Genomic DNA, 21,672 nt, shown 5'->3' on the forward strand with positions numbered 1-21,672 from the left:
TCTTACTCATCATACGCACCTCAAACTTGCTGGCTTTTAGGAAGAGCCTGAAAACTTGGCTCTTTGCCTCCCAGATTCCTTTTTTTCGTTGATCCCGTTTTCTTTTAATTTATGTGTTGTGTTTGTCTTTTTTAGGCTGTCAATAAAGCGCCGGGACACTCTCTGAGTAGCCGAGCGCTATAAAAGACACAAATAACATAACATAACATAACATAACATAGCTTGGGCCCCTTCTCTTTTTTGACACATGTTGGTTTAGAGGCCTCTGATGTCTTTGACTCCCAGTGTCACGTTAGGTGCCTGTATAGATGAAATGTTCACAATGTGGTGGACCAGAGGAAGGGTCTGGGTGCATAATTTTTTTTTTTTATTTTTTTTTATACAAGACGTTTATTAAGTTCTTTCAGCTATACACAGCGTCATGCCCACAACCCTGAGGCTGGCCGCTATTTACCATATGTACATATCACAGTATTAACGCAATGTTAACGACCATCCTCGGCCAGTCGTAAATCGTGTATACATTAGCTTATTACAGTTGTATAGTATTGTCTACAGACCTAGTCCGTCTTATTTTATAACCATAACTTGTCTCAATCAAAATCAGAACTAAACCAGTCATTATCGATATTCCATAGGGTTACATATTACAAGCATTTTGATATGTGTCATAAGTACAACTATCTCACTATGTAAACATTCCTAACTCAAGCTATACCACTAATCTTGTTTGGCACAAACTACGTCGCCCATCGGCTAGCATGATATACCTAGTTACTGTGATTACTTACCCCCCCTGGGTGCATTCCATGTCATGTAAGATATATCTCGTTTCTCTTTACTACTCATTAGCATACTTATTCCAAGTACATTCCCCTCTGTGTTCCAAAACATAGAAAAAGGCCATAACAAAGCAAAGTCACTGTCACACCCTCACTACGGGTCATCATCAGGTTCCGGCAGTTCCTCCGGGGGCTCACATAAGTTCCCTCGGTATTCGTTCCATTTAGTCCATATTCTCGACCATTTCCCAGGACACCCTCTATGCACATATACTGCCTTTTCTGCCACCATTGCTGAGTCCATATCATTACACCACCTTGTACATGAGGGTTTCATACCAGATCCCCATCTCCTAGCAATGTTACGCTTTGCAATGGCCAGACCCAGCGTCGCCCAGGTTTGCAATCCCCTGTTCATATCGGTAGGTGACCAAATATTCAGTATACAACACTTAGGTTCGTTCTGCAATTCAATCCCTGTTGCCTCCGAAATCTCAAACAAAACCTCCTCCCAATATGATTGTATTTTGGGGCAATCCCATAGTATATGAAAGAAAGTCCCCGGGGACCCACAACCTCTCAGGCAAGTAGGTTCCGGGGTGCGCCCTAGCTTGTGCAGTAGAGTACGTGAATAGTATACTCTATGTAGTATTTTTAATTGTATCAGTTTCAGTCGTGAAGGTATGGTGGTCTCTCTTGGAGATGCCAGTGCATGTAACCAGTCCTCATCCGCTATGTCTCCGAGATCCACCTCCCATCGACTGCGTAAGACTACCGTGGGGTCAGGGAGATTATTGATGAGCTTCCGATACGTAAGGGAGATCGCTTTCTTATCTAAGTGGTCAGTGAGGAGTCTATCCTCCAGGGGGGAGGATTCGGCAAGAGTCGCACCTGGTGGGATGGCCCCCTGCAAGGCATGTTTGATTTGTGCATAGCGATAATGTTCATTTTCTCCCATTCCATACTGCTCCTGTAGGGCTGGGAATGAAATAATCTCCCCCCTTATCCATAGGTCCCCAATTGTGGAAATGCCAATTAGATCCCATTGCCTGAAACCTTTCGAATTCGCCAGCGTGCCAAGTTTGCGTGTATCCCAGAGCGGTGTGGCTAGCGTGAGGACTCCCTCCCACCCTAGAGCTCTCTGTGCAGTGTGCCAGATCTTGATTGTGTGAGCCGTAGGGCCCGTGAGAGTGTGCCGACGTTTGTCAGAGTATAGCGCCTTCATAAGTTTGTCTGGGGGGAGGACGGTCCTGTCAAGAGCGTAGGCCGGATCCTGTTGCGGGGCATGTATCCATTGATTCACCACCATAAGTTGTGCGGCCCAGTAGTATAATTTGACGTTTGGCAAGGCAATCTCCCCATCGTACCAACTACGGGTCAATTTAGAATGCGCTATACGGGCTGGTTTACGGTCCCATAAGAGCGCGGCGATCTCCGCATCAATCGACTTTAGGTATGCGAGAGGGACCGGAAATGGGGTGTTTTGTAATGCATAAAGGAATCTAGGAAGCGAGAGCATTTTAAAGAGCGCCGCTCTGCCCAGTAAAGTCAACGGAAGGGAACGCCAGTGCTTCACATCCGACTTCAGCCTCTGTAGAGGTTTCAGTAGGTTTTCTTCCATAAAGATTGTGTCCTGTGGGGTGACGTATATTCCGAGATATTTAAACCCTCCGGTCACCGTTTGTAGGGTGCAATCCTGGGGTAGCCTGGGCGTTGAACCGCGCAAGACATACAAGAGCGATTTGGACCAGTTAATTGTATACCCCGATACTTCTCCATAGATCTTAAGTATGGCCATTAGTGTTGTTAGGGACGGGGTAGGAGACATTAAATACAGCAGCACGTCATCAGCGTAAAGGGAGATGCGGTCCTCCCAGCCCGCTCCCCACGAGATGCCTCGGATCTGTGGAACCATACGGATTTTCACCGCCAGTGGCTCCAGTATAAGGGCGAATAATAGTGGGGACAGGGGGCATCCCTGCCGGGTACCGCGACCTAATGTGATCACGCGTGACGTGTGCCCATTCGCAATGATCTGTGCCAGGGGTGCTGTATAAAGGAGTCTAACCCAGCCACAGAACTTAAGGCCAAAGCCCAGTTTCCTGAGCACCGCGAAGAGGAACGGCCATTCCACAAGATCGAACGCCATGGTCGCGTCTAAGGAGAGAATTGCGGCATCTTCCCGGAGTGAGGGAATGCGGTGTAGTATTCCGTTTAGTCGCCTCAAATTAAGGGAGGTGTTTCGCCCAGGCATGAAGCCCGATTGGTCCGGGTGTACCAGTGTTGTGAGGTGGGGCTGTAAACTTAGAGCCAGGAGTATCGCTAACACTTTAGCATCTGCATTCATTAGCGAGATCGGCCGGTATGAGGACGCCTGGTCAGGCGGTTTACCTGGCTTGTGTATAGTGACAATAGTGGCTAACCGCTGATCCGGCGAGAGAGAGCCCCGTTCCAAGCAGTCATTATACATGGGAAGCATATGGTGGGTAAGGTGTTGAGACATTGACTTATATAGTTCGATTGGTAGGCCGTTGGGTCCCATTGCCTTTCCAGTGTTTAGGGCTGCCAGGGCCACCCCCAATTCCTCCCCCGTTAAGTCATCTTCTAGTGTCTGTGCATCCTCCTGCGAGAGTGTGGTGAGGGTATGTCATGTAGGAATTGTGTGCATTCATCTTCTGTCACTCCATCACGTGCTGTATACACAGATTCATAGTAAGAAGCCAATTCCTCTACTATTTTAGGGGGAGAGGTTGTGCGTGTACCGTCAGAGTGTTAATGTGGCTATCCATCTACTCGCCCTTTCCTTCCTTTCAATCCATGCAAGCATTTTCCCAGTCTTATCTCCTAATTCATAGACCCTGTGTAACGTACCAGTTAACCTTGTCTTTGTCATGTCTTCCGCGTACGCCCTGAATTCTTGAGATGCCAACGTAATTGTATGTGCTGTGTCCTCCGTGGGGTCAGAGGCGTGTGTCAACTCCGCTGTCTGAACCGCTGTTTCGAGCGACTCTATGGTTGCCCTCTGTGCTTTTTTATGCCTAGTGATAGTGGAGATGGCTTGTCCCCTGATCACTGTTTTGTAGGCCTCCCAAAGGACCGACGGTGAGTCGACCGAGCCCACATTTTCTTCGAAGTAATTCGCGGTAGCTGTTTTTAGTGCTTTAGCAATGGCATGATTCTTTAGATATCCAGGATAGACCGGATAAATCCTTTGTCGTCTGGTGGGGTGCACTGTGTAGGTGTGTAGCACTGGGGAATGGTCCGATATTCCCCGCGGTAGGTGTTCTATGGATGCAATCTTTTCTGGGGGAACGGCTAGTGTCAGTAAGTAGTCTATCCGGGAGAGACTATGATGGACTCCCGAAAGAAATGTGTAGTGGCCATCCCGTGGATGTTTGAGTCTCCACATATCTACCAGTCCCAACGCATCCATGAATTCTCGGAACAGGTGGTCTGATCTGGTAGCCTCTCGAGGAGGCTGTCGATCCATGGATGCGTCTAGTACCGCATTGAAGTCGCCTCCAATAATTAATTCCCCTTCCGGGAATTCAAGCAGTAAGTTACCCAGGTCTCGGAAGGCCCCTTGATGCAACGCCGGGGGGATGTATACTGTTAGTATATTGTAGGGCTGGCCCTCCCATTGGCAGCTGATCGCCGCAAAACGTCCCTGGTCGTCAGTCCATGTGTGCTTGATAAGTAGGGGTGCATTTTTTGATACCAGGATACCTACCCCACGGGAACCAGAGGAGAATTCTGCGTGTGTGACCATTTTAAACCCCCAACGGTTAAGGGCCTTACAGGCTGTTCCCACCAGATGTGTCTCCTGAAGCAATGCTATTGTCGGTGCCTTTCTTTTGAGAAATTGGAGGACCAAACCCTGTTTAATTTTGTGGCCCAGCCCATTCACATTCCATGAGATGATAGTAAGTGGGGTAGAAACCAGTGACTGTGGGTGGGGGTGAGGCGTTAAAAGGTCTTGGTCAGCCATGTCTGCAGGTGCTCCGGTGTGTCAGCGTCTCCGAATATGGTACTCGGATCGGGGTCCGACAACTTTGAGTATGGGAAGCCTTGTCTTTGTCGATGTAGAGTGCCTGGCCTTGTGTAGAGGTAACACAGAGAGTGTCTTGTGCCTGTGTGTATAGCTAACCCACATAGGAACCTGAGACTATTGCAATATCGGGACCTAACTAATGAATAATCATGGCTAACTAAGTGCCGGGGCGTTAGTGTCTCCGAATATGAAAATCGGACCAGGGTCCAACACCATCTACCGTATTGAGTACTTCCCAGAGTGTTTACAAAACCGTCCCCCGGTCGAGCGAAGTGTTCCATAGATGATGATAGGCTTACTAGGAAGCCTCGTCTGTGCCGGCGTAGGAGACCCAGCAGTGTGTACAGGCACCAGAAAAAGTGTCCCGTGTTCGTGTGTACATTCAAGCCAAGGAAAAACATGAGACTTAAATGATAACAATAAAACTTGGCAAACGATCCCCCCTTCCCGCCCCCCCTCCCTGCCTCCCTGCTATACGGACATAGAACCGCCCGCTTCCCCAACTTAGCAGAGTGCCTGCTCCCATTCCCCCCCAATGTACTTGCTTGCGGGGTAAGTGGTTCCGTGGTACTAGTGACCCCATCGGTCACAGTCTGCTCTTCCCGTTCTGAGTCCAGCGGCAGCCTTTTCACCTGTCGTGGCCACCTGTGGATCTGACTATGCCATTCAGGAACTCATGATTCAGGTCATTATTCGTCAGCTTCCGGTCCCCCTTCTAGCTCCTTGTCCTGATTTTCCCTGGCCGATGCTGGTGAAGCTTCAGTACTCTCGATCCGTTGGTTTCTCTGGCCTCTGCCCGTGCGTCTAGTCTCCTCCACCCGTCGCCATCCGTCCAGCCAGTCCCACGCCGCCTCCGGGGTATCAAAAAACCAAGATTTATGATTATCCACGACCCGTAGTTGCCGGGAACAGCATCGAGTAAGGCAATTCCTTTGCTCGCAAGGCCTTTTTCACATCCATGAAGGTCTTGCGGCGTCGGGCCACCTCGGCCATATAGTCTGGAAAGAAGGCCAACGTAGAGTTTTGTATTTTGATGGGCGGGGCATTCCGAGCCGCTTGAAGTATGACATCCCTGTCCCGGAAATTGAATAGCCTGGCCAGTACAGGTCTTGGTGCTGCACCCGGTTTCGGTATCCCACCTGGGACCCTGTGCGCTCTCTCCACGGAGAAGAAATGCGATAGACCTTTTGGTTGCAGTTTGGTCTTGATAAGGTCTTCTATGTAAAGGTCCATCGCCCGCTTGCCTTCCGATTCTGGTATTCCTAGGATTCGGACGTTGTTACGTCTAGCCCGCCCTTCCTGATCGTCCAGCTTGTCCTGCAGTTTCTTAGTGACTGCTTCCATCCGTTCCATGGCCAACTGCAGTTCGGAGGTGTCCTCAACCAGGGATTTCGAGACCACTTCCACCTGCACCACTCTCTCGGTCATCTTGTGAAGGTCCGCCCTCAATAAGCCCACATCCGAGGAGATGGCCCCTACTGTAGTTTGGACATTGGTGAGCGTTTTCATTAAATCCTCGAGTGTCACCCGTTTCCCTCCGTCGCCCTCGGGGCTTTTGCCCGTGGACGTGTGCCCTTCCGGGTTTTGCGATGGGGTCTTCTCGAACGCATATTTGTCCAGCCTTGACTGAGCTGCGTTGTTCCGCGTTCCTTTCCCCGCCATGCTTCCTCCCTTCAGGGGGCCGTTAGGCGTATCAACTCCGGCTACAGCCCCGATAGCGACTTGGCCCCTTGAGACTCGGGTGTGCAATTATGACGGTCCGTCGAGGAGGCAGGCCCCAGGGGTAGGCTTCTTAGTATGTCACAAGGGGTGGGATCCCTCTATCCCGAGACCGGCCAACGTAGCGTATATGTCCTTCGTCAACAGAGATGATCAGGGGTAATATGAGGCTCGGGTCAGGTGTGCTCCCTAGTGCAGAGCTTCTCGTGGCTCTCTGGCCTCTATGCCACCACAATCTCAATGTCACCTTGAGCGATGTATGTCCTAGGGAGACGAGGGTGCCCACAGTGGTTGGTATCCGCAGTGCGCTATCCACGCTGTGGGGGAGCAGCTCAGGATCAATGTACCCCCTCCAAGCTATATTATGGCAACAGTGGGGGAGGGCGACCGTGCCACAGAGCCGATGTGCCAGAGGCCTTTGTCCGGGGTTAGTTGACTCTTGTTCGTCCCCAAGTGTACGCTCGGAAGTCCGCCGCCACAGCCCCAGCGCGGTCCCTGGATGAGCAGCAATTCAGGCGAGGCCGGCGCTGCAGGAGCGATGATATGCCTGGTACTTAACAGGCACAATATTCCCGGGTTCGCCCCGGCACCGCGGCGGGTGGCGCCCCCCGCCCGCCGGTAGCACAGGGGACGGCAGGAATGGCGAGGGGCGGATCGGGTGCAGGCTCCAAGCCTCAGCGGCTGTCCCACCCGTCACCGATGACGTCCGCGACTCCCCCGCCTCCGGGGGTCCACCACCGGCCCCTCCGATCCCAAATAAGCCAAGGGAGGGGGGATGTGGGGGAGCCGTCGACACACCACAGGAGCAACAGGTGCTCTCGTCCGTCCGATGAAGGATCTTTCCTCCGGGCGAAGGTCAAAGTCGCGATGAGGGGACTTCCGGCAGTCGTTCACTTCCGGCGGATAGTGCTTCAGGCCAGTCCGGTGCAGCCACGATGTCAGTAAGCCGCAGTCGGGCACTTCACCTTGAGGCTAATGCCGGTATCGTATCCACACCGGGGTTTCGGCGGGGGATGCCGCTTGGTGTCCTCTCACGGAGCCTATCGCCTTGATAGCAGAGATAACGGATTTATGGAAGGATATACTGATGGGGTCTCGTTGACCACGGAGCTCCTCTGCTAGGCAACCATTCCGGTCGGCTGCTAGCCACGCCCCCCCCCCCCCCCTCCCCCGGGTGCATTATTGAAGGAGGAAAACCGGAGTGGGCGCTGTAGTCAAAGCATACACCTCTCACAATATAGCACATTGACATGATAGGCAAATTAGTTAACTGCTGTGGATTATTTGTAAAAACGGGAAGGAATATGAAGAGCAGTTATTTAGGGCAGGCTCGCAACGAGCCACCTCTTTGTGGTTGCCTGTATGTTATCGCTGCAGAGATTAGAAACTCTAATGACATGTACAATAAATAGGGTTGTCTGTGTAGCAAATGTTGACATGTATAATAAATAGGGTAGTCTGTGTAGCAAAGGTCTCTGATGCTATTTTGATAGATTAGAGTGGAGTCTCCTCTGTTTGCCATTTGTTGAGTTTTGTGCAAAGTGAAGGAAGGAGATCACATTCAATGTAGATAAATGCAAACATCTTTTTTTCAATGTGTTTTTATTGATATGCAGCATCAGAGACATTAATCTGTACGGATAGGTAGTATGGGCATGCAAAACAAAACTGATACTGGAAGCAGCCTTGGTAGGCCATGCAGCCTGTAGATATCTGGACATACTCCATCTCTGCTCTGATGTTCAGAAAGGTATTTCTAAGTGCGCCCAAAATACACGATGTGGGCATAATGTACCATAGATATAGAAATCTAAGTAGGGGGGGGTGTATATTGCCTTCATTTTTTTAATAAAAGTAATCTGATTGCAGTGTTTATTATAGTTGACACTTTGGATGGAATGTACTGAGACATGGTCACTAGGGAAGGACACTTACTGTTTCGTTTGCCATAAGTACTTTAATACTATGAGCATTCTTGCGAACTATGTACTAATGTACTGCTTTCCTCTTTCTAAACTTAACAATGTATAAAATGTGTTAAAAAAATGGAGGACGTATCATCTTTAAATGACAGTACCGTACATAATATATTTGCAGAATATGTACTACTGTTATCCAGTATTGGGGTATCTTTCATACAAAGCAAAGTGAATAATGTTACCAAACTGCGAGTCATTCACAATGAACGCACTGACTCTTGCTGGTTCACTCTTCTCTCCCATTTGATCTTCAGAAGTTGTGTGCAAGTGTCTAGATTTGGCCACGCCCTGTGCACTTGTATCACTCAGAAAGCTGAATAAATGAGTTCATTCAAACCGCGTAAAAAAGGAAACCAGCCTATGGCCGCGCGACTCTCCTCAACAGCGAACGATAAACAGCTGTTTGTTTTTGTGTTGAGGCCAACATATAATTATATCTATTGGTGCATTCAGTTCAAAATATAATTTTGCGTTTTGTAATTAGTGATAAATAATGACTAGGAGATTTCCTTTTAATCTAAGATGTCACTTTGACAATAATTATGTGATATTTTCTACAAGGGCACTCCGTGTGAGATTAATAAATGCACGTGTGTACTCACAACTGCTTTATATAATCAGATTAAGGAAATACTTATGAAATAAGCACTTCGTTATGAAGCGAACGCGTCTATCCACATCTTGAATCTATTGGTGTATGTAAAAATAATTCTCAGAAGCGAACAGTGCATCACATGGGACATTCATTCATGGTCTTGTTCTACAAGGAGCAGATATATCCCGTAAATCGGTGGTATGCGGATATTCACATTTATAGTGTCACATATTGAAATCTTTTTTTAAAAGAGTGGAGCTTGGAAGTTATTTCAACTGAATTGTTTTAAAAGGGACTGCAGACGCATGCACTCTCAGTGTAACCACTTATGCTAATTAGCTGGACCCAGGCTGTCCAAAATTTGGTAGAACAGTAATATGATATTTACCCTCCACTATGTGAACTATTAAACATGCTAGCAGTCATTGTGATGTCCTTAGGGATGTCATAAATGATGTCATAGAACATGTCATGATTGATGTAATATGTCAGGTCATAAGCAGTGCACAGCGGGCGCAAGTTCTAGTTAGCGCTGCTAACTTTAACTGACAAAGTTCAGTGTTTTTTTTAGTTCAGTACGATAATGTTACTGACAAATTCACCTAACTATAATGTTACTTTAACCTTTGTTTTTTACACTGAATGTGTAGTTTTTGTAATTTTTATGTAAAGTAATGTTTTATTGCATTATGTAAAGCGAACCCAAATGTTATGTGTGGTGGGGGGTTGGCCATGGGCCCTTATGCTTTTTAACGCCATAACGGCGGCCGCGATTTTGCGGAAGTGCGGCACTTCCGCAAAACGGGTGGGGCCACGTCGGCCATTGTCTGACGGCAGCACTGGGGAGGTAGGGAATGGGTTAAAGGAGAGGGGGCCTTGTGGCCCCACTCCCCAAAATCTAGTTAGGCTCTTGGGACCCTAGGGCCTTATGTTTTTTAAAGGGAAGGGGGTCCAAGTGACCCCTCTCCCCAAGCCTAGCTAGGCCCTGGGTAATATCCCATCGCCCAAGACCACTAATAAAATTAAAGGGATGTGGGGCCGCATGGCCCCTCTTCCCGATCCTTGTTAGGCTCTGGAGACCCCATTGCCAATACTAAAAGTGAATGGAAGGGGCACCATGCAGCCCCACTCGCGAGCCTCCCTCGGGACCCCATCTCCTTGATAAATATCATAAATGTAATAAATACAGTCCAGCCAACGTTTTTTTTCCCCATCCCACTGGTGCCCCAAGTAATTGCTGTATTTTTTGGCCCATGTCTCTATGGGTACCCCCAAGGGGGAACTTAGGGATCAGAGTATCTCTACCCTGCCTCCTTATACTGTTTTCATTTTTCTACTAAAGAACAGGGTACTAAGTCCCAAAGTCAAGTAATATCTTCCAGCAACATTTTTCTCATGTTGCTGGTAGCCAATTAGAGTGCTCACTCCCACGGTAGCGAGATGACTCAAGGGAATAAAGCTCCCTGGGCCAATCCGAATGCTCCATTTTTAAATAAGTGTTTCCGAGAGTGTCTCTTGAGCCTCTTGTGGACCCAACTGTCCAGATATACAATTATTTTGTACCCTTAATTTCTCAAAAACTACTGAATGGATTTACACCAAATCACAATCTGTGTACCAAAATCTAGCTTTCTGCTAAATGTGGTGTAATTCCAATCAGCTGTTTTTGCTGTAGCCCTGCCTAAAGAAGTCTATGGGAAATGTATGGGAATTTTGCATTTTGGGACCCCCCCTTTTTTCTCTGCCCTCGCTTGACAGATCACCCTGAAACTTTCCATGCACAAACTAGTCAAAAAGTAGCACCTTTTGGCACGTTTCGTGGAGATTCAGCAAACAGTTCCAAAGTTATCAGCAACAAAAAAAGCTTTTCCAATGAAAACGCAATCCTAACTATAACTACCTAATGGCGACCACCGCTAGGTAAACATACAATGCAGGGGTGTGGAATTTATTAAAATATCTACTTGTCCATGGGGCAGGTTGCTTCATAAATCTACTTGTCCTGTAACAAAATCCACTTGTCCTTTTGGTGCCATGTGGTGCGGCGACAAATTATGGCAGCTCTTATATAGCCTCTATGATTATGCCAGGGTTCATACCATAGAAGTGTTTGAATATTAGCAATCCCTTTATGTTGCCACTTTTCTGCAGATCTACATACTGGGACTGAAGGTAGTGGTAAGAAATAGTTCCAGGGTTGGAATGCCCTTTTCAGTCTGTGCAAACCTACTAACTTGCATGTGTAAGGGTTTTCAACAACTCTTCTCTAATCTTTTCCCATACTGAGAAATGTTGGAAATTTACTCCTGACAATGGCAGACGTAAACCTTCTTCCAGATTTGGGGAAAAAAGTGGTTGAAGGGAAAATGAACTTTCAAACACTCAGGTTTTCGCATGAGCAAATCTACACATGCATATTTGCTCATGATAAACTGCAGTTCACAAATATTTTCTAGGAGTACAATTTCTTGCCCTACTTCTGAAAATTCTTAAATTTACGAAAGCCCTACAGCTGCACTTAATGCAAGGACATATATCAAGGGTGCACTTTTGAGACTTTCTTTATTAATTGGGCCCCTAATTTGGTCTGGCGTTAACCACAACCTTTTGTGTTTATTAAAATTCTCTCTCCCTCTCTGTATCAGCTGGCTTCACTGTGAGTGACAGCATTAAGCTCTTTCACAAGGAGCATATTGGCACACAGTTGTTTGTCTCAGTGGCAGTAACTAATGTGGCAGTGTGTTTTTTTTTTTTTTAGACCACATTTTTTTGCTTTTGCCATTGTTTGTTATAATGGTGATTGCCCGGCAGCTTTCACATCAATAAGGTTTTACAAAAACCATGCCAAAACAAGTCACGTATAGGCAAAACTAAAAAGCTGACCACTAATTTCAGACCTACTGGTTTTGCCAATGCTTGTTTATTTTCATGTTTCCCATACTCTTATTGAAACTGGTTACATTGATTTTCCAATATGAATATTTTTGTGAAATACTAGCATACATCAACACATTTTACTAATTGATGCTGCTAAGAAATGGTACCTGAAATTTCACAGTAGTTTAGCAAAATGTATTATTTTCCTACTTTCATTTTTTTAGGAACATTTTATATTGAAAGCAAAGAGTCATTAATCTTGCTTTCAAGCTTCTGAAAATATTTGCATCTAATCCGAGAGCATTCTGGGAGCATTATGCATAGCCTCACATTGCTAATCTTTAAAACCGTGAGTACACATTTTTATACTGGAACTACTGTCAGTAGTGCAGTCAGAACTTACATTTACTTAGAGCGCTCACCCTAATAATAAAGGCTTTCAATGAATGAACCATAAATACAAGTTTGAACAGCATTAACATAGGCACACAAATATTAACTTAACTTTCAGGCATAGTCCAGTTACCTGGCCCTTAACTTGCTACTGCAAACTGGCAGCCAAAGGGTTTGTGCTGCAGGGGGTTGGGCCTACTTGTCCCAAGGACAAAATACACATTAAAACTTGTTGCCCTTGACCCCAAACAATATGTCCTGGGCGTCGGGCTATAGGAATTCCACATCCCTGCAATGTCTATGGGGATTTGAAATTTTTCTTGACACTTTTACAGGCCGAGCCGCTGAACGGATTTGCACCATATTTGGCACAAAGCCAGTGTTGGGTCAGAAAGAGCCCTTTTGTAATTTAGTGTAAACCTGTTCAGTAGTTTTGGAGTTATTAAAGAAATAAAACTTTATATCTAAGAACGCGGATCCTCTGCGGATACCCCAGATCTACTTATATTTTTTAATGTTAAAAAAACCCCATACATATTCACTGAAAATAACAAAGGTTACAGGGACGTTCTAGTTAAGTTTAGGTTTTACCCACACAAAACCATAGAAATTCAGCAGTGATAGTTATGCTTATAGTTATACTTATCTGAAGAAACTATAACGTGTGCCATTACATAACATTAAGAATCAAGTTTTAGTTTCTTAACATAAGTATAACTATATCTGCCGAATTTCTATGGTATTGTGTGGGTAAAACGTAAAGCTAACTATAACATTCCTGTAACCTTTCATTTTTTCAGTCAATGAATATATATGTATCATCTCTTTAACATTCAGCGCCCCTGGCCGCTAAGCACCCAGTCACGGGGTGTGTCGGCGAAAAATGGAGATGGATTTCTCTGCATTTAAACCACCTCACACTGTTCAAAGAAACAGGCGCCAACACTCCGAGCTTTGTCAAGAACACTCGCTTTATTGAGAGTTACCGCTTAACATGTTTTGGCCGCTCTTGACAGCCTTGTTCACAGTAAAGAAACATCATTTTCTTCACATTATATAAACAAATGTGACTTGTGACTCACAATAGGCATAGAAGTACATAGTATCCAAATATATGCATTACCTCGCATATTAATAAAAATGATTCGTCCAAAATAAGTAATTGGCAAATTATAAAGCACAGAACAGCATCCGTTTTTTCAAAAACATGATTGCTATTTTGTACAAATTTCTTTAGCACATAGTGCACATTTTCACTAATGGCAGCAAGCAAACCATGTGAGCTCAGAATCAGCTAGTCAACATGCCCAAAGTTGGGAAACAAATCAATATTTATAAATTTAAATGCAATTTAAAGTCTTAGTACTCCAAGTGAAGTGAGGACCGCAGACACAACATTCAAACTAATTCAATCAAAACTCATTACATGTATCTCTTTTTTGTGCAGCCTTCTAAAACTACAATCTGTTTATACATTCCATTAGCCATAAAATACGCATTTTCACTTGTAGTGTCAAGCAGACCACATAAACTGAGAATCAGCTGCTCAGTATACCCAAAGTTAAGAAACAAATCAAAATCTATAAATTAAAATCAATTCGCTCCAAGTGGAGTAAGGCCCACAGACAAAACAATTTCAATTAAAGCTCATTTCATCTATCACATTATACCTAGCCACTTAGAACTAAAGTAGTTAAAAAAATCAAGCAATGGTGTAACTATACACAAGTGGGTGAAAATGCCATGATTAAGCATCCTACGTTTTTATATCTTGATCATAAGACTTATTCCTTGTCTTAATTAACAAACACAAACATTAAAATGTTGCTTCCTCAAATCTTGAAGAGAGTTGGAGAAATGTATGCAGATCCTTCTCCATATTTAAACCCTTACGATTTATACTATCAAGCAGTATATATGTTGGTTCTAGCTGACGTAACTTTTTCTCTCTGTTGCCTCCTCTCAAAGCTCAGGGAACATTATCAGTCGCAAAATATTGGAGTAGCTTCTCATCTACTTTATGCATTGTATTAAAATGGCATACCACTGAATAGGTTTTGTCAGAGTTTTTAATCGCATGTATATGCTTCAGAATGTGCTTGTGTACCGGATATATGGTACTGACTCACTTTTGACATTAACAGTAATTACTAGTGCCTAACTAGTTACTGGAACTTATAAACATACATTTTGGTGAATGAAAGTGGTGCGGGTGGAATGACAAAAGCACAAACTGTTTGACAGTGATCTTAGAAAGAGTAAAAATGGGAGGAGTGGCGCAGGAGATTAGAACACCAGCACTACAGCAAATAATTAATTCTGATACTCCCCAGTGTGTGAACCTCGGTAAGATCTTCAAAGAATGGCCTTATGTTTCACAAACAACGGTGTGCAATCCAGCAATGTTTGAAAGGTTATCAACTATTTTACTACATGTGCCAGAATGCCCATTTGGGTTTAAAAGACTTGTGAGTACATGATGGTAATTGCTAATAGATTCAGCTACCATGAAAAAGACCACAAGGGTTGAAATGCGTTGGTAGTGTTTTCGCCTCTTCAATTACTGCTCTGTTGAGATATGTATATATATATATATATTATTTTTTTATACAATTGCAAATGTTTACACAATGCTTTTTTGCACATATACTATGTTCATCAGATAACTAATGTTGAAGATTGGAGTTAACTCAATAATATGTTAACCATTTTTGCGTATTTTGCACTGCATATATGTTGCACAAACCAAATTTCCAATTGGGAACACTTGGCACTGAGCCATTGATGTATAATATAAAAATAAGTCGGTAAACATACTGGCCAACATGGGGTTAAATGAGGGAAGGCCACAAACAACTAGCGCCACCCCTCTCCCTACATGCTCAATAAGTACCCTCATCACTTTCAAGCAATGTATCATGTGATCAAGCCTCTGGCTAGAGGCGAAACGCGTCATGCGGGCTTGCTGGGTGCTATTCTGCTTTATGGAATAAATCACTGAATTAGCACGAAATCTGGGTCTGACTTATCCGTTTTTCTTCAGTACTGGAAATGTGACTGAGACGCAGCAGCGTCAAACGGAGTGCAAGTAATATATATATATATATATATATATATATATGTATATGTATATATATATATATATATATATTTGTTTTTTTTCTGACATTGAAAAAGCTACGGCGAAACGCGTTTGTCAGGGGGGGGTCTGCACTAATAAAGTATTGGATACTTTAATGTCTCCCGTGTGTGCTTTCCACTCGGTACCGAAGATTTTCCGATACCTGTTGTTGCTATATATATATATATATATATATATATATATACACATACATAATCACTTACTTTATACTTGCCTGCATGGTAAAGGCATGCGTGGTAGCATTAGAAAACCCACGATAGTCTGTCTATCTTTTCATCATTAGAATGTTTGGAAAGAAACATTAATTACAACGCTTGTAAGGCCTCATCTAAGCTGTCACTATATTCTTACAGTTTTGCCTAGTTATATTCTCCCATTAATAATTTAGTCTCAATAATTAGACAAAGAAGAGTCCAAGTTAAACAGTTTTGGTAACTGTGGTAGTCATGGTCCTTTAGACTATCTATAATGAGCTTTTCTGTGTTTTCTGATTACACTCTTATTAGTATGTCGCCTACCTCTCATAGTTTTTAATTGTGATGTTGAAGTGACATGGTATGTGAGTGTGGTGAGGATACTGGTCACGCCTCTGTTAGCATCTGGTAAAGTCACAAAGTACCCTGAGGTGTTAAATAAATGATAAGGGAAGTGGATTTATGAACAAACACTGCCATTTTTACTGCAAACAAAAAAATGCATTTCCTTTTCTGTTTCTTTCAGGCACCAAGCAGTCTTCTCGATGCATTGGAGCAACATTTAGCCTCATTAGAAGGAAAGAAAATCAAAGATTCCACAGCTGCAAGCAGGTATTTTTATATTCGTTTGCTGAAGAGAGAATTCAGTTAGAAATCCATGTTTTCCTCCGACTCTTATTTATAGATTCAGAGATGGGGCAGCATTGGTTTACTTAATGTGCTGATGGCTGAGTTTTATTGTTTTTTAGTCACTTTTACCAACCACTAGTGGTAATTAGAATCTGCTTTATGGTTGTGTACCTTACATTCTAAACTTCTACCACGTGGGAGAGGGTTCCGGACATCATATCTTGCACTATTAAGGTGAGCAAAGGCTGGTGGATGGGGGAAGGGGTTAGGCTAAAAGGAATCCTCAATTATTGTACTCAGATACTCAAGCCACACTTCTTAAGGAGGTATATGGCTTGCCAATTGTAATGCATTTTGGTGTGAATGGCATTTACTTATTGTTTTAAAAAATTTATTATTTTGTCCTGAATATTTGGGTTTCCAAACAATTGTAGAGATGCATTGGTTTTTCTGAATTCCTGTGCTATGCCAGACCTTAGTCGCCATCGAATATCAAGATTTTATATTCGCCAAAACACAGATATTTTGTTGTACCATTGAGCCGCCTAATGGCAACTGCTCTAGCTCCCAGTAGAGATATTTATTTTCTGGAAGGGAGCCTCCGCTATCGTCTTTATGTAACTTCAAGTTTCTTCTTGTGTTTCAGACAAAGTTAGAGATCGGTTTTTGTTACTTGATCAAGCAAGGCTTGTGTTAGAAAAAAGGAGTGGCCGTAATATTTAGATACTTCTTTAGGTACAAGTACCATTCATGTAAAATGTACCTGACTGGCAGAAGATATTGGTTAATTATTTATAAATTTGATTTGCATAGCTAATTTCTCTAGTAGTGTCATCAAATTGATTCTCCCTATCTTGTCAGTGTCTAAATAGAGTAACACCCCTAGATAATCTACAACTTTATTAATAGGGAGGAATGCTGTGACGGCACAAAACATGAGATTTTTCCCTATTGTGCTTTTAGGCTTAGACCTGTCCATGCTGATACATAAACATTTCTGTCGCCATAATGGCAATTGGTCGTTTGTTGCTGAATCTAGTAATGTCATCAGTTTAAAGTGATGTGTGGATTGCATTTGTCTTGCGCCCAAGCTGGTGCTACTTGTATAGTAAGTGCACCAAAAGGCTCGATGAATACTGCCAGGTAGTACCTTTGTGTATTGTCATTTACCTACTGAGTTCTGAATCGATAATTATCTTAGGTTTTCATCCACAATGCAGTAATGTAATACTCCCGACAGACTTTCATATAAAACTATATATCCATGCAGTGCCAATACATAAAACCTACTGCGCTGATGGAACACTCGCTCAGTAAAAACAGGCATTTGCAATGCAATCGATCTTGCATTGAGGGAGTTAGAGCACTTAGCGTTGTAATTGATTGTCTTTTACCCATGTATTTTGGTTTGGAGTGGAGTGGATGTATGTGCTATGGAGTGGAATTATGTGGGTTGAATTTGAATTGTTAGTTGTGGAATTGTGTGGGGTGAAATTGCGGTGTATAGTGGAATTACGTGGGATGGGAATAGATATGGGTGAGAACTCCACAGAATAGATAGAAAAGAATTTAGAGAGGGATAGGTAGTTTGTGTATGAAGTGGTGAATGAACTCCAGGCAGAGGAGCACAAAGAGTGTGCGAGAAAGAGAGAAAGTAGGGGAGAGCAGGCCACAGACACATTTTTGTGGTGTGGAACTGTGTGGCATTTAGTGAAATTATGCTTATTGGAATAATGTGTCAAGGTGTGTAGTACATTTATGTAGATTGCTGGTATGTGGTAGAGAGTGTATTTATGTGAGGTGTTTTGTGTGGTATTGAGTAGAGTAATTATGTGGCTCTGAGTGGTATTATGTGGAGTGAAATTATGCTTTGTGGTTTAGAATTGCGTGGCATTGAGTTGTGTATTTGGTTGTGAATTTATGTGGGGTGTTTTGGGGTGGTAATATGTAGCGTGGAATAGTAGTATAAGGTGTAGAATTATGTTGCGAATTTGAATGTATTTTGTGGAGTGTAATTGTATATTTTAGTATTTAGTGGTGATATTTTGAAGGACTGTAACATGTTCCATGTTCTCTGTAAGGTGGATTCGTGTGCCTACGCTTTGACGCTATCTTTTAGTTTCCTTCCTAAGCCACCCTCCTAGCTATCTTAATGCTACAGCTTTACAGATAGTCAGCAGCTTTCTGTGGTGAATTAGGGGCGTAGCTTGGTCAGTGAAATTCGGGGCCCATAGATCATGACTTTGCAGAGTTCTATAATAACGAGCGGAACAGTTCTCAACTTTCCTGCGTGTAATATATTGACCACAGACACACGAAAGGCTAAATTATGATGAGTTTTAAAATAGAGAAACCTATAATCTATGAGGGAAATAAATCACAAACCACAGCACAATGATAGTAGGGGCTAGGTGACATAGACAGATGCAAATGTGCACAACAACAGACACTGCGACTGAAGCAAGCGTGCACACCAACACAGACAGGGCGACAGTTGCAAGCACACATCCGCACAGCTTGGATGGCAAACTGTTCCAAAGCTTGGTTGTAAGAACTGCGAATGAGCTTCCTTCGCCGCACGTCTTCAAGAACTTCGGAATCTTCATTAGGCGTAGGTTATTAGACCTTAGTGTTCTCTCTCTCTCTCTCTCTCTCTCTCTCTCTCTCTCTCTCTCTCTCTCTCTCTCTCTCTCTCTCTCTCTCTCTCTCTCGTACATGGGGTCAATGTTCTTCAAATAGTGCAGGGCAAGTGCAGGACTTGTAAACCTTGTCTGTGATGAGTTGGAGTGAGGTGGTCATCCTCTGGTATTTCCAGCGGAAATCTCGACACACCGGCCGCACTGGGTCATAGGTTGGACAGAATATAAGACATTTGATGTCCTGAGAACATGATTTAGTAAAGACAGGGATGTAAAGTTTACTGCACAGACTGGCATGCTTCCTTCCTTCTGTGCTATATATATATGTGTGTGTGTATATATATATATATATATATATATATATATGTGTGTGTGTGTATGTACATATATATATATATCTCGAACCAAAATAGTTCAGAAAGTAATCGGGACACTCCGGGATGCTTCAAAATAACTTTATTTGCAACAAATGGTCACAAACCGATGCGTTTCGCCGTAAGGCTTGGTCACGTGATGAAACGCGTCGGTTTGTGACCATTTGTTGCAAATAAAGTTATTTTGAAGCATCCCGGAGTGTCCCGATTACTTTCTGAACTTACAAAGTTTGGTTCGAGATATTGCAAAAAACGCCGGTTTTTTTGGAGGGACCGCCGCGAAGTTTAAGCCCTGGACTACCGGCATTGGTGGTAACATACATACATATATATATATATATATATATATATATATATATATATATATATATATATATATCTACATCATGTTAGCTTACAGAAGTGGGATCGCCTGGACCTCCCTGCCCTCAGAGGAGAGGGGTGCGTGCCCACAGCTCCAACAAACTCTCACAGTCCGGTACTATCATAAAAGCAGAATTAGTGATGATAATTATCTTTTTTGCATGTGGCTTGTACTGTACTGAAACCAGGAAGTGATTCACAAAGAACTAGCTTTAGTACTTCTGCTATTGTCAGCAATGATGTAAAATTTGAAGTGATGCAGATAAAAACTGACTAATTTCCTATGTACCTAGTGGTTTGTGTATTGTACTGGAAGCAGATGCATCCACACAGAAATAATTATCAGCATGCTACCTTTCAACATGTGATGGTTATAAAGAACCTGGTTCCTGTTTCTCTTCACAATCATGGTGTGTCCTCACCCTTAGTAAATGGTACACTTGCTAACTTCATCAGTAACATGTCCATAAAATGTATGCATTTGCTAATCAAGTGCATTTTATGAATTATATCTGAGTTTTAGTAAATGAGTGGATAAGGAATTGCTTGCACTTGAATCCCTCTAATTTTAGAACAGGTTGAGTTGTGTCCACACACTTGCCGCTAAACAAATGGTAGAAAACGGATTGTTTTACCAAGGGTCTCCAGAGTAGCCACGACTGCCTCTTATGTAGTGTAAGTATGAGTAGAGTGTGACACAGCCTTTTAGGTGCATTAAGAGTCACATTAGACCAGAATCTATTGTCCTGTTAAACCTGAAAACCCTGCAGGTGCGTGGCTAATAGGTTTCAGAAACTAGCTAGCTGAAAACCTTTCACTCCATCTGTGACCTCACACAGACACTATCCACCTGAATGTCAGTGGTTTTCTCTTAGGAACCTGCACAAACTTCACAGAAATTGAACAGAAACCACATAGTTAATGATGGCATGTTCAATCGGGGCTACCCCGAAAACTAATTTCTTCTAAAACTTCACAGACCGGCTATTCCTATTGGTGGCTTTGATTTCCAGTACTCCTTAATAGCTAGCAATACATACTGAAGGAATACATCATTTTCTACCTTCTCCCTGGTTAAAATATTATTTGCAGTTTATGAAAGCAATGTACCTGCTCTATTCCCAATCGACAATAATCTTCCTACTATTGCTTTTTATATTATAAAATAGTATCCCATCACTTCTGAGGGTGCTAAAGCTCTGACGCTCACTTTATAATAAGGCTTAATAACCTCACTTCAAATATCCTTTGCCTTTTATTTATTCTGTTATGCCAATCTCTTATCAATGTATGTGGTCAATAAATACATAAATGCAAGTTTTTTATTTGTCTTTTTAGTTTAGCCACATGTGGCCAACTATCCATCTTGAAAAAAAAAAGAATATGTTATGATCCTAAATAATACATGCAATATATATTGGTATTTTATCTTGATGTCACCTCTGTGTCCACACCTCTGAGCTCTTGTCTCCCTGCCAATTTTTTATCTTGTTCTGTAAAACAAGATACATATTATGCAATATCATAATTTATGATCCTTAGGGTAGGCCATCAAACACACAAAAAACAAACGTATCACTGCATATTGGGCTCTCAAGAATTTTAGCTGGACATCTTCATTAGTGAGCAATTTACCCAATTCAGGATGATTTGCATCGCTGTACCTGGAAATCGGACCCAGTGGGTATTTCTAAAAAACAAAAGGAAGGCCTCACACACCATCATTGTCCATCCTGTGCTTGCCAGAGTATGCTCTAGTGGCGGGCCGCCATCTTTGTAGATAGTTACTGTTCATAGGTGATCTGGGGAATGGGGGGTCGAGGTAGCAAAATACTCCGTACAGCTACCCATAATCAGCACTGTGCCTTTATTAGGGGGGTGGCTCAGGGATGATTAAAATAAACAATCAGACACTTGAGGCATAATTACGCAGC

The 21,672-nt window shown here is 43.2% G+C and overlaps 1 protein-coding gene across 12 annotated transcripts in view; it reads left to right on the forward strand.

Moving 5' to 3' along the window:
• PICALM (phosphatidylinositol binding clathrin assembly protein) overlaps window positions 1-21,672 on the forward strand; it is a 519,981-nt gene that overhangs the window by 336,249 nt on the left and 162,060 nt on the right. For all 12 annotated transcript variants that reach the window (XM_078658455.1, XM_078658454.1, XM_078658453.1 and 9 more), the window contains exon 9: window positions 16,259-16,344. In XM_078658455.1, coding sequence (XP_078514581.1) covers window positions 16,259-16,344 — 86 coding nt within the window. The remainder of the gene's footprint in view (window positions 1-16,258; window positions 16,345-21,672) is intronic.

This window comes from Lissotriton helveticus, chromosome 8 (assembly GCF_964261635.1).
Source record: "Lissotriton helveticus chromosome 8, aLisHel1.1, whole genome shotgun sequence".
In the NCBI taxonomy this organism is placed as follows: domain Eukaryota; kingdom Metazoa; phylum Chordata; class Amphibia; order Caudata; family Salamandridae; genus Lissotriton; species Lissotriton helveticus.